Source organism: Panthera pardus, unplaced genomic scaffold (genome assembly GCF_024362965.1).
Source record: "Panthera pardus isolate Hobbes unplaced genomic scaffold, ASM2436296v1 HiC_scaffold_24, whole genome shotgun sequence".
In the NCBI taxonomy this organism is placed as follows: domain Eukaryota; kingdom Metazoa; phylum Chordata; class Mammalia; order Carnivora; family Felidae; genus Panthera; species Panthera pardus.
Genome location: NW_026526810.1, coordinates 41,302,073 through 41,315,394, shown reverse-complemented (window position 1 = coordinate 41,315,394; position 13,322 = coordinate 41,302,073). Strand labels below are relative to the sequence as shown.

Here is a 13,322-nt window from a genome sequence, read left to right as displayed (position 1 = left end):
AAGGAAGGGAAGTCACGGGAAATCACTGCAAAGACAAATGCAAAGATATCTAACTAGGCAAGGAAGGGGCGTCCTGGTTAGGGCAAAGCCCCATTCTTCTCAGGGTGCGCGGTAGCTCTAGGCGGGGAAGTGGCAGGTGCTTAACGGGTTCTGCAAACAAATATACGTGAAGCTTAAGGAGACCAGGTTTGCTGAGGAGGAGACGGACGGGGCTGGGGGTTAGTGATCCCATCAGACAGCGGCAGCTTTCTCTTTGCATGAAAAATTCAGCTCAGTAACTACTGACGCAGCAGTTCTGACTTGTCATTCCCAGAACAATTCTAAACTTCGTTGTTGCTCTGAGTGGGACTCTATCTGAGCTATACCTTCTCTGAAAGATATTCTTCTTAAAATCTTTAAAAGCAAGTAAATGTCATTCCAATAAATAGATATTCATTGATTTGAGAAAAGGTGATCTACATCAGAAACAGTAGGGTTTTTAAATGTTTATTTATTTTTGAGAGAGGGAGAGGAGAGTGGTGGGGGGAGGGGCAGAGAGAGATGGAGAGAAAGAATCCCAAGCAGGCTCTGCATTGTCAGCACAGACCCTGACATGAGGCTTGAACCCATGAACAGTGAGATCATGACCTGAGCTGAAATTGAGAGTTGGATGCTCAACCGACTCGGCCACCCAGGTGCCCCAGTAGTTATTTTTACAAAACACACCTCTAGTGCTATGAGATATATCAACTGGAAAACAGTTTGATAGGATCTGCAGAATTTCACTTTATAGTAACTATTTTGAATATGAAAGATATGTGCAGTCTTGTCACCAGTCCTGCCATTTCCTACAAAGCTGAGGAATAGTAGTTTCATGAGATTCTCTACCCTCTAATCACTACCACATATACATGCACCACACACACACACACACACACACACACACAGAGGCAGGCACAACACACAACCACGCACATCACACATGCCAATGCACATACACATGGATTCCATGATCAAATACATTTTGGAAACCCCTTTTTTTCATAGTAAAGATTCTGAACAAGTCCCAAAGAAATCTACTCAACTTTGTTTAGTCTAGTATTTCCCTCAAATGTATTTCCCTCTTTATTTTTTTTTTTTTGTACACTTACTAACATTCTGTGGGACGTTACATGTTGCCCTAAATTATCACCCTACAGACAATGCTTTTTATGTGATGGAACATACAGTGGGAATCAAATTTAAAATTCAAGGTTGGAGGGGCACCTGTGTAGCTCAGTCGGTTAAGTGTCCAACTTTTGGTTTTGGCTCAGGTCATGATTTGATGGTTCGTGAGTTCGAGCCTGCTTGGGATTCTCTTTCTCCCTCTCTCTCTTTCTGTCCCTCCCCCCCTCCAAATAAATAAATAAACTTTAAAAATATAAAATAAAACTCAAAAGTAGAAAGTAACTCGAGTCATTGTATGCTTTTTCCTTTGGTATCTGATTAGAAGGTGTGCGTATCTTCTGGTGTACTTCAGTGTGTCTGATTAAATCATCTAAGGATCTTAATTCTTTTTACTAAGCTAAATGTTTGTATAAATGATAGAAGCTTGAAAACTAATCAGCAATGAAAAGACAAGTGGCATCACTCCATTTTTAAGTGATCTATGGAAAATCCTTACCATATAGTTCCGCAAACCCATTCATAGGCACACGAGATGTGCCAGTGACAAACTGGAGTAATCGGATTCTTTTCTCTGAATCCATCATTAGAACAGCCTGAATAAGATAAAAACAGCATTTAGGAATATCACTGGAACAAAAGTAACACAACTATCCTGAAGAATGCTGTCAGAATTTTTGGTATTCATGATCAGTTATTAAATGTACACCTTTCTGTTAGTTACATTTATGTTTATGGGTGACTATAAAGTTTCTAAAACTTCACTTCCAAGGCTACATGGTACCTCGTTAGAATGAGATCACAGTCTTCTAATGAAGTGACAAAAATATCTTCTTGGATGTGAGTCACGGCTTTTTAAAAATTACATTTACTGATATTATTGAGTTGCATACACATTTCTCTATTAGATGGAAAATCACATTTAAAGGAGCCATGCAGGAGTCCCAGAGAATACACTGTAGGTTATTACAAGTGCTCTCAAACAGTTTCTAAGTTAATAAGGAACTAAGCACTCATTGCAGCTGTTACTGCCATTTACTACATTCTGAACACTTACTTATCTATAAATACCTATGGAGGTTGGAACTACACCCAGAAGGTAGACGTATACAAAACAACATCATCGATGTTATCTCTGTGTAATCCACTAGTATGGTTAAACATGATTGAATCTATTGAAAAGTAATTTATGGAAACAGAAGCTTTCAATTACCTTCCAAAACCACTGTATCACTTGATGGTTCATACTGTAGCCATTTTTATACTTTGTGTGTTCTCTCCAGTCATTCACATCGACATCTCCCAATCCACACATAAGAAGCTACATAATAAGAAAAGTCAAACTGTAGACAAGAAAAATAATGAGTATAAAAATCCTGTTTTAAAGTAAGAATGTTTCTTACCTCTAGTTCGTTTTCATCGAAAATTTTGATGAGATCCTGTGGTATTAGTTCAAAAAATCCCTAGTAGAAAGAATGTATTTAAAAACCTGGTTAGCAGAGTCGATCCTCATTCTTATACTTCAGCTTCTGGGCTGTTACTGGAGAAATCCCACATCCACAGAGATCCCTACCACTACCCAGCCATGGCTTCTTAAGTTAACCAAGATTTCAATACTGGCAAGAAAATGTATGTGTCCACAGTCTGTTTTCTCTCACTGATTCCTCAAAACAGCTGTTGTGAAACTTCCCCACATTTCCCAAGCCGCTTCCTTCTCTTCCATCCCTTCTTTACAGCAGATAATTTTTATTTGAAAGAGAACATAGGGGTGCTTATGGAATTCCCTCAGCCTTCTGCATTCCCACGTACGAACCAGCACCAAAATCCATTGTGGCCCCCTTCTCACTCAGTGGAGACGGGTACTGCTTTCTCTCTGTGCTTTATTTGCTTCCCCAAGGGGCTCATTTCACTAAACCTCCTTCCCTTTATTATCTCACTCCTTATGCATTTACATTTATTTAAGCCTATCTACCTTAAAAATACAACAAAAAAGCAAACCCGTCTTTCTTCTCCTTACTGCCAAGTTATTACACATTACTGAACCCACCCGCTCACCCTTGTCCCTGCCTCCACCCACTGCTATCTGACCTGCCCGCCACTGCTTCCCTGAAGCTGTGCTGGAAAGAGTCAAAGACAGCTCTGGGGCTAACTCTGATAAACACTTTCTAGTTCTGTATCTTATTTGACTTATCCACACTATGATATTGTCGAACACACCTCTGTTCTTGAAACTTTGCCTGCTGTTGGTGGTTTTTCTCTTGTGCCTCTGTCTGCATTTGCTAATTTCCTTCAAAGTTTCCTTTCCTTTTTCTTTTTCTTAAAGCAATGTCTGGTCCAACTGAATTAGTCTCCAGGTCCAGGGTTATGACCCAGATATTGCTGTGTGTGTTTTTTTAAGTGTATTTATTTTGAGAGAGAGAGAGAGGGTGAGAGAGCGTGTAAACAGGAGAGGGGTATAGAGAAGGGAGAGAGAGAATCCCAAGAAGGCTTTGTGTTGACAGAGCTGGGGCTTGATCGCGACCTGAGCTGAGATCAAGAGTCTGTCGCTTAACTGACTGAGCTACCCAGGTGCTCCGAAGTCTCCTTTTCTACTGCTCATTCCTTCAATGTTGGTGTTCCCACATCTCCACGGTGGCCATCTACTTTCGCTGTTCTTACCATTCTTTCCAATTTCCCGCCTTACCTAGTCCACAGCTCCAGTGCACATAAGCAGATGATTCCCAAATCCATGCTGCCCCCCAGATCTCCATCCTTTAAAGCACACTAAGCTCCAGTTGTCCCTTTGGAATGCCATTCAAATACACACACGGCTATCTTACCACACCACCTTAGCTCCTGACTTCCTTTTTCTCACCTGGATCCCCGTAGCACCTTCCCATCTGGCCCTGCTGCTAGTCTCACCCATCTCTAACTCACTACCCACCACTTCCAGAATGGTCTAAAATGTAAATTGAATCCTGCTGTTTTACTGGAGAACAGCCTTTAATGCCACCTTCCTTCCCCTCATTCGCCTTCCACAAAAACCCCAAATTCCATCTGTTTTCAGTTTAGCAAAGAGACCCTTCATAACCTGCTATTGCTCAGCTTTCCAGCTTAGTTCTACCTCCTGCATCACCTCAACAGTGTTTGAATTGCTGGCATTTTCTCTAACATGTGCACAGTCTGTCTTATTGCCAGACTACATGTGCCATTCGTTGTGTTTAGAACACATTGCCTTCTTCTGTGCGGCTGGCCAGGTCCTCTAGGCCTTCCCTATCCCTTCCTGCACCTCCTCTTTCCCTTTTCCAGCTCTTCCCTGTGCTTACCAAGCACTTCAAGCTTGCCTCTGTCCACTTCACTCCAGATGCGCTGCCCTCTAAAGCAGGACCTATGTCTTTCTGCCTTGTGCAGCACCACATACATAGTGAGTGCTCGATACTGAATAAATTAAAAAAGTACTTGATGAATATGTAACAGAAGATTTTAAGTTAGTTTAAGAAATGAGTGCACTGACAATAGCCTAAATGTCCACCAATGGGGGAAATTTAAATAACTTACGAATTTACATTATGAATAAAATGCACCCCAAGCACAAGGAAGGGTAGTTATGCATCTTGACATGTAAGGATCTCCAATAAATATTTGATAAGAGAAGAAAGCAAGTCACAAACCAACATGTATAGTGTGATCCCGTGTAGGAAAATAGGTGGCATATTCCATTATCCCTACAGCAGTCTTTTTTTTTTTTTTTAATGTTTGAGAGAGAGAGAGAGTGCGAGCAGGGGAGGAGCAGAGAGAGAGAGAGGGAAGATCCAAAGCAGGTTCCATGCTGTCACCGCAGAGCCTGATATGGGGTTCGAACTCAAAAACCATGAGATCCTGACCTGAGCTGAAGTCAGAGGCTTAACTGACTGAGTCACCCAGGTGCCCCTCCCTACTCCCCACTCTTGACTCTTATTCACCTAAGATTGCTTAAGGTGCAGCAGTCATGACTGGAAAAAGATGAGAAGTGGGGACTGACATGAAGGGGGATTGTCAATGTTAACTGTATGCACTTCTTCAATGACTGAGTTTTAACACTGAACATCTGTCCATTTTAATATTTTTAATATAAAAATATAATGAAAAATTATTTTTAAAAGCCAGTCATCTATTAATTCTTCCCAGACATGGTGGGCCCCAATACTTGAAACTTCTGAATTTTACTTTAAAATTACAGAAGAACAAACGAAAGTAAATGAATACCTCTTTAAAAGCAGCCATTTGCTTCTGGATTCGGTTTACAAATCGCCACTGTATTACAAGACTAAAAAGAAACAAAACATTTCATTTTTTTCACATGAACCAAGGAAAAAATTTAAGATATATTTATTCCAGCTGGAAACAAAATAAATAAATAAATAAATAAATAAATAAATAAATAAATAAATAAATAAAGGCTAGGTAAGCCCAAGGCAAAAAAGTGATTATGAATGGATAATATGGCATTGTAATAGAAAGAGAAAAAAGAACACTGAGACTCTGGTGATGAAGGAAGAAAGAGAAAGAAGATACAAAAGGTCTTCCCACAAAGAACTACAAAGTTATTTCCAGTAAAGTATTTATTAAATATAATAAAATACTTACTAACAAAATACTTACTAAATATATTCCTTTTTGTTCTTGTTGGTGACAACAATTTCGGATCCACCAATTTTCAACTCATGTTGATGTGTCTGAAATTAAGCATGATATCTTGATATGTTATTTTAGTGAAAAAAATAAAATATACATATCATAGTTATACCAGAAACACAGTGTTTTAAATTAAATCCATTCACAAGCTAAGAAAACTTAAAATATTAGTTTTACTAAAATAAACATGGAATGAGTCAAATGTCAAAGAAAGCAGAAATTCTTGCTGAGACAGCTTTTGTTACTGGAAAATAAATTTAAAAACAGAGCACAGAAATGTGTTCAGAATATGAATTATTTAACTTCTAAACTTGAGTTATAACAGTTGTTGCAAAATTTATGTACCATTTTAATTAATCAAAATTTACAAACCTGTCCAAAAAGTTCTTCATCTATGACAAACCTGAGGTCCAGTTCTGTTGGATCATTTTCAAGAATCCATCTTAGTGAATTGTAATACTCACTATCCTAGATGAGGAAATTGCATATTTAAAATTTGTACATAACAAGAAAACCCATGAACCTGGAAACAAAGTATGCTGAGGGTCTGAATACTTGGACAAAAGATGAAAAGTCAGTAGGACATCTTTTCCTATACACACATGATATAAAAAGAATGCAGTAACTAGAGAGAGAGAGCATGAGCAGAGAGAGAGGGAGGGAGAGAGAATCCCAAGCAACCTCTGCACTGTCAGCATAGAGCCCAATGCAGGGCTCAAACTCACAAACCATGAGATCATGACCTGAGCCGAAATCGAGAGTCAGACGCTTAACCATCTGAGCCATCCAGGTGCCTCTGAGTGATGCCCAGTTTGAAAGTTTGAAAATCTATTTCTGTGTAGCAGCAGTGGAGGTACAGATTTTATTATCCAGTTGAAGCGTCAAATAAAATGGTTTTCTGATGAGTGCTAACTTCCATGGATACCCAGGAGCACTTAGCACCTTTCTCATATGGCCAATTGAGAGTCTGTTTAAGAAGCTATGAGCAAGTTGTTATGCATACCCGGCCCAAGTTAAAGAAAAACCTCAAATTAAATACAGAACCTCAATTAGACAACTCAAATAACCAAAATCTTATGAGTCATAAGGAATTACACCATCCACCTTGATAAGGTATCCTAAGAAAGGAATCAAAAATGTACTTGGTACCCAAGAAGAGATCTTGGAATCCATGTGTACACACAGTATATGAGGCTATTCAGTACAGGTAGCAAGGCTATAGTCAGGGCTTTAATCCTTAGGTTTCCATTTCTTTATAGTGGCCTAACCACAAGGACTGCCATTTTGAAAATATACGCCATTTATCATAAAAGATCACAATTCAAATGTTGATGCAAGAAATACATAAACTTGTTGTATATAGCACATTGAAGTAATTAGGGAGAAGTTACTGATATTGTAACACTATTTGAAATGCATCAAAAAACAAAAAAAGATGGATTGATGGACACATGGGGGAACTGATGGATAGATATGTAATAAAATAAGCCAAGTATGGAATCTTGGCGGTGGAGCACATATGTCCACTATAAAATTTTTTTTAAATATTTATTTTGAGAGAGAGAGAGAAAGAGAGAGAGAGAGCGCTTAAGTGGGGGAGGGGGGGAGAGAGAGGGGACAGAGGATATCAAGCAGGCTCTGAGCTGACAGCAGTGAGCCTGATGTGGGGCTCAAACTCAGGAAACATGAAATCATGACCTGAGCCGAAGTCAGATGCTCAACCAATTGAGCCACCCAGGTGCCCCTGTCCACTGTAAAATTTTTAAACTTTTATTATGTGTTAGAAAATTTTCATAACAGAATGCTGGGGAAAATATGTGTTTATAATTTAGAACACGATAATCTTAATTTCATCATTAAATTCTAACTTTAAAATAACCAGTTGCTTGTTAAATCATACTTTCTCCACATTATAAGTGAAAAGGACATACCACTGATTCCATATCATGAAGTGTTATTGGTTTGTGTAGCATCATCTTGTAAAATGGGCGGATGAAAAAACCTTTCAAAAAAATAAAATATATTGAAAAATGATTACCAAATGAAAGAAATAAGATAACTTTACTTAAAAAAAAGTTTTATGCTTAATACTAACCATCCAACAGTTTGCCATGATAAACTGCCATTCCCGCTACCCGGCCAATAAACTTGAAGTAAGAGAGGTGATCCTCATTACACAATCCAGAGTTTGGATTTATCTGCAGGGTATAATTATCCCTGTAAAGACAGCCACATTTAAATGCTCCTCTCCACACTTCATATAAAAATTTTAATATGACAAATAATTATAAATTAGCTCTCTCTTTTTGGAGTTGTTTACTTCTATTAGAACCACATTAGACCACTGGATTTAATGGTTTTAAAAATAGTCATTTCTGTCAAAGGGTGGAAACAACCCAAATGTTCATCAATAGAAGAATGGATACACAAAATGTGGTATTCCTCTCATGTAATGGGCCTCGAAAAGAAAGAAAATATGCTATGCTGTGGATGAACCTTAAATACATTATGCTGATGAAATAAGTCAGTTACAAAAGGAAAAATACTGTATGATTCCACTTAAATGAAGTAACTAGAGTAGTCAAATTCACACAGAGGCAGAATGGTGACTTCCAGGGAACAAGGGAATTAGTGTTTAATGGGTACAGTTTCAGTCTGGGATGATGAGAAAATTCAGGAGATGGATGGTGGTGACAATTGCACAACCTTGTGAAGGTGCTTAATGCTGCTAAACTGCACACTTAAAATGGTTAAAATGGTAAATCTCATGTTATGCATATTTTACCACAGTTTTTTACAGAGTTATTTCTGAAACAACATTAGTTATAGTCTCCCCTTTCTGGCACATTGTAACACACATTTCCTTGCATCATAGAACGTCTTTGTTACTTTCATTTTTTTTTTTTAATTATATTTTAAGGAGGGCGTGAGCAGGGGAGAGGAGGAGAGAGAGAAGCGAGCAGGGGAGGGGAGCAGAGAGAGAGGGAGAATCCCAAGCAGGCTCCACCTACAGTGCAGAGCCTGATGCGGGGCTCTTCTATCCCATGACCCCAGGATTATGACCTGAGCTGAAATCAAGAGTTGGATGCTCAACCGACTGAGCCACCCAGGTGATTTTTTTTCCTGTCATTGTGAATACAGTTATTGTGAAGATACTTACGTAGCAGAATATTCAAACAACCCATAATAAGGGTTAAACATTTCCTTTGAGATCAAGAAGAACCATTCTCTGGCCACTCCTCCATAATCTAATCCCTTTTCACCATCGAACTCAATCCACAGTCTAGCCTTGAGAAAATCTGCTCTCTTGACACCCATAATTCTCCGGTAAGAGTCCTCAAGGACAGTTGCACGGCGAAGTTTCATTTCAAATTTGTTTGGAATGTCATTCTGAAAACCCAGAGAAGACAGACGTATGCTTTAAATCAATTCAACATGATGGCAAATTTATTTCTCATGGAAATAAAATCATTGTGTTCTACCTTGTGCCCAAGACCCTTTATTAGGGAACACATGACTAGGAATATCGCCTCATATTTCCTTTATGGTATAAAAGAATTCACACATTTTTCTCTAATTACATAACAATATAGACTTTTGATTTTTATACTGGAAGAGGCAGTTACTGATAGTGGCAATAATGCTCACAATGAAGGCATTTCATGAGCAGTCGTTTCTATATTAAGTTCCAATACCATCCTGCGACCTACAGTCTAGCCAATGCCTGCTATTTGCTGCCTGCCCGTTGGTTCAGGGTTTTTCCCAACCTCCACCTTTCTTCCTTGGAGCCTCTCCTGCCACACTCATTAATAGGCACTAACATTTACAGACTGTCCCAGGCATGGTTCCCAGCATTTTAATGGGTGAACTCATTTACTCCTCATAACAACACAATGAAGAAGCTATTAATATGATCTCCATTTTATAGATGAAGAAACTGAAGACAGAAGTTAAGAAAGTCTTAGCTCTCAAGTCTCTGCTGTCTCATTGATTTTTTTGTATGTCCTTTTCTTATGTGACAAATGTAGATAACTATGCTTTTAGGCAGATCTTACTGTAAATTTTATAAAAAGATATATGAATATTTCACTCTTGAGTGCTTTGTGAACAATGTGCAAGTGGAAACCCATAAGAGAAAATTTTGTCACTTCAAAAAAAGGCAAGAGAGTTTATTCTAATGGAAAAAAAATCAATTTCACTCTTAAGATGTTTAGGGAAAATGGAAAGCCCTACAGAAACATAGTAATATAGGCAGTTTTTATAAGCAATATGAGCATAATATAGGCAGTTTCCTCTGCTGCTTACGCACTTAAAAATAAAGGCAATATTGGAGGAAAACACTTTTAGATTAGACACTAGGCATCTGTGCAGCCTAGCATTTACTGAGGGACTGCTCTTGGGCAGCCGCATGCTCTGGGCCAGACCGCATGCTATGTAGCTATGGTAATGGGGATGGGAGGTAAAAAGAATAAAAATGTGGTATAAGATATGGTTCCTTCCTCAAGGAGTTTATAATCCAGTTTGCGTGTGAGAAACAAATGTAAATGTTACTAATCCTGAGACTTGGAAGAGTAAGAAAACTGCTAATAATAAAGATATAAGCCATGTTTGGTGGGACCTAAAAGACTGAGCTATATTAATTGCAAGGGAGGTGATCCAGGAGGCTTTAAGAGCAAGTCCTGACTAGAGGGAGAGGGAGACGGAGGGAAGGCCTGAGGAGCAGCAGGCCAAGGGAAGAGCACACAGGGAAGTCTCATGTATTTAACAGCGAGAGGGAGCAGAAAGGAGGGAAGGGGTTGCAGTGAGAAGAGAAGGTGAAAAGTCACCTGGGGTCAGAGTGTAGGAAGCAGGGGTGCTGACTGGGACAACTGCTGAGCAGGGGGTTGCAAGATCAGATTGTTCTCAGAGGCTGACGGGGTGGAGTAGAGGGTGGTTTTAAAAGGAGAGACAATGGGTGCCTGGGTAGCTCAGTGGGCTAAGCATTGGACTCTTGATTTCAGCTCAGGTCATGATCTCACAGTTTGTGAGTTCAAGCCCTACAGTGGGCTCTACACTGACAGAGTGGAACCTGCTTGGGATTCTTTCTCTCCACATCCCTCTACCTCTCCCTCACTCCAGCTTGTGTGCTGTCTCTCAAAATAAACTTAAAAAAAAAAATTTTGGGGGGGTAAAATAAAAGGAGAGAGAAGAGGCACACCAATCAGTTAAGGACCCTGAAACAGACCCTGTGAGAGAGGGAGGGCAATGGAAGAGACAGACGGCAGGAGGAGCAACTTCCCTGTTTGGGCTGAGTAGTGGACCAGAGTGTGGATTCTGGGGTCAGGGTCTGGTGTTCAAATCCCAGCTCCATTTCACATATCTTTTCTAGGATTAATTTCCTCATCTGTAAGTTGGGACAATAATAATAGTCATCCCATGGAGCTGTTTCAGAACTTAATGGGATAATGCATTTCATGTGCTTAGTTGGTATCTGGCGCGTGGTGAGCTCAATAATGATTAGCCACCCTTGTTCCTAACTAACGAGATGGTAAGAGGAAAAAGTTAAAGACAACTCAGGGCTTTGCAGCGATAGTTTTTAAACATTTTTATTTGTTTTGTGTTCTGCTCTTTTGCTGTAACGTGTCTGATACGAATTTTATTTTTTAAATCCTACTAGGGACTTTTTGATAAACTAAGGATGCAGGTTCTTAGACTCTTCCTCATGCTCTTGAGTCTCTCCTTCTGGAATAACTCCATGTTTCTTAACCTTTCTTTCATGTTTTTATCTCTTTATATGCCTTTGTTGCATTCTGGGTAACTTTCTCTCTTAATCACCAATATATGTAATTTTGATCAAGCACACGAACTGTGGAGCTAGACCACTTGTCTGGCTTTGCCACTAATTACCATGGGACTTGATCACATTACCAAATCTCTCTGTGCCTCAGTTTAGTCACCTACAAAATGTGATAATAACAGTCCCTTCCTTATACAGTTAGTATAGATTTTACATGAATACATGTAAATTGCTAAGAAGAATGTCTGATATGCAGTGAGAGCCTAATAAGTATTACTGCTTTCATTGTGGTTTCTGTGTTCTGTGACCTGTTTATGAAGGCTTTGTTCCATATCTCCTGCTGCCTGGAAGACATCAACAGTTAGATACTGTAATATATTTGAAAGAGTTCAGAGTGGCAAGTGGAGAAGCTAGAGCTTCTATTCTATCAGCACATTTTCATTAAGAGTGAAAATATTTACCAGACCAATAGATCAACAGTCTTAATATCCCAAAGAATTTTAAGAAGCAGAAGACAAATTTCCAGAGGAATTTTTACACAGTCAGTATTGAAGATGAGTTTAAAAAGTTGCTGATGTTTTAGGCTTTAATTAAGACACAAAATATTTTCACTAAACAACTATTATATTTCATTCTTTGTTAAGTTTTGGATGAAAAAATCTGTTGTAGCAGACCCACCATCTTGAATCTTTGGAAAAGCAGGCTTCCGGCTTAGAACACAAGAAAGTGTAACCCAATATAGCCACCTAGTGGCAGTATTCCTAAACTGCAGGGAAAGGGGAAAAGTATGAGCCAATTAGAAAGGCATTACAAAACGGTCATCACCAACAGAAATGAAATAGATGGGCAGATGATGAGTTTAGTTCCAAATATTAAATTTGTAGTGATGGAAAAAAAAAGTATACTAAACACATCTGATAAGCAGAAGGAGACCAGCAACAAGAGCACTGTTTCAATCACAGTTGTATTTTCAAATTTTGAAGAGGTAGGTTGTATTTGAAGTTGTAGGGAATGAATAACTGTCACTGGAAAACAACAGTCCAAGCAGAAAAGGAATCTAGAGAGCCCTCCTACACAATCAGAGACCAGGCTGCGGGATCATCTCCTGAACTGCTCTTGCTCAGATTGAATCCCAAGCTCCACAAATCCCACTAGGAAACCAGGTTAGAGCTCTTTAAGAGCAAACTTTAATACTATTGTTCTATATTACAAGATATCTTGAAAAATAAGGAAACACAATATAATTGTGGTCTCTAATGACATGTAACATTGAGTAGTCAAGAAAAAGCAAGCTTTCCACATAAGAAACTATTCAAAGTTGTTAAAATAGAGAATAAATTCTCTATTTTTACTTTTAAAAGTGCATGTCCCACACTTTCAGTGTACAGAACAATCATTCCCAAGAACTCAATATAAATATAACTAACCTGCTTCTTCAACTTTCTTCGGAAGAACTCATACTTTCTTTTGTAATCCCTGGAGTAGGGCACTGCCTTGAGTTGAAAATTTTGGAAAAATAAAAAAGGTTTAGGTTGTTTTTATTCTGGAACAATTTTAAAAGTTCCCCTCTGGATATTTTATGAACATAAGTTAAAGGCATTAAAAGAGAATATTTGGAAAGAAAAAGTTTAATTTGCAGAAAAACAAATACAAAACTTTAAAAATTTTAATTTCTCTGTTTAAGATTAAATTGTATTCAGCAATTCCCACGGCTGTAATTTTCATCATGCAATATTCTTGAAATGCAAAA

General features: G+C 38.6%; 1 protein-coding gene across 5 annotated transcripts in view; it reads right to left on the bottom strand.

The window, feature by feature from the left end:
- Positions 1-13,322, bottom strand: part of NEDD4 (NEDD4 E3 ubiquitin protein ligase) — a 136,543-nt gene that overhangs the window by 4,160 nt on the left and 119,061 nt on the right. For all 5 annotated transcript variants that reach the window (XM_019442025.2, XM_019442027.2, XM_019442028.2 and 2 more), the window contains 10 exons: positions 13,000-13,065; positions 8,957-9,186; positions 7,892-8,013; positions 7,728-7,798; positions 6,169-6,264; positions 5,764-5,837; positions 5,368-5,428; positions 2,547-2,606; positions 2,357-2,464; positions 1,643-1,739 (listed from right to left, as the gene is read on the bottom strand). In XM_019442025.2, the coding sequence (XP_019297570.1) occupies positions 1,643-1,739; positions 2,357-2,464; positions 2,547-2,606; positions 5,368-5,428; positions 5,764-5,837; positions 6,169-6,264; positions 7,728-7,798; positions 7,892-8,013; positions 8,957-9,186; positions 13,000-13,065 (985 nt within the window). The remainder of the gene's footprint in view (positions 1-1,642; positions 1,740-2,356; positions 2,465-2,546; positions 2,607-5,367; positions 5,429-5,763; positions 5,838-6,168; positions 6,265-7,727; positions 7,799-7,891; positions 8,014-8,956; positions 9,187-12,999; positions 13,066-13,322) is intronic.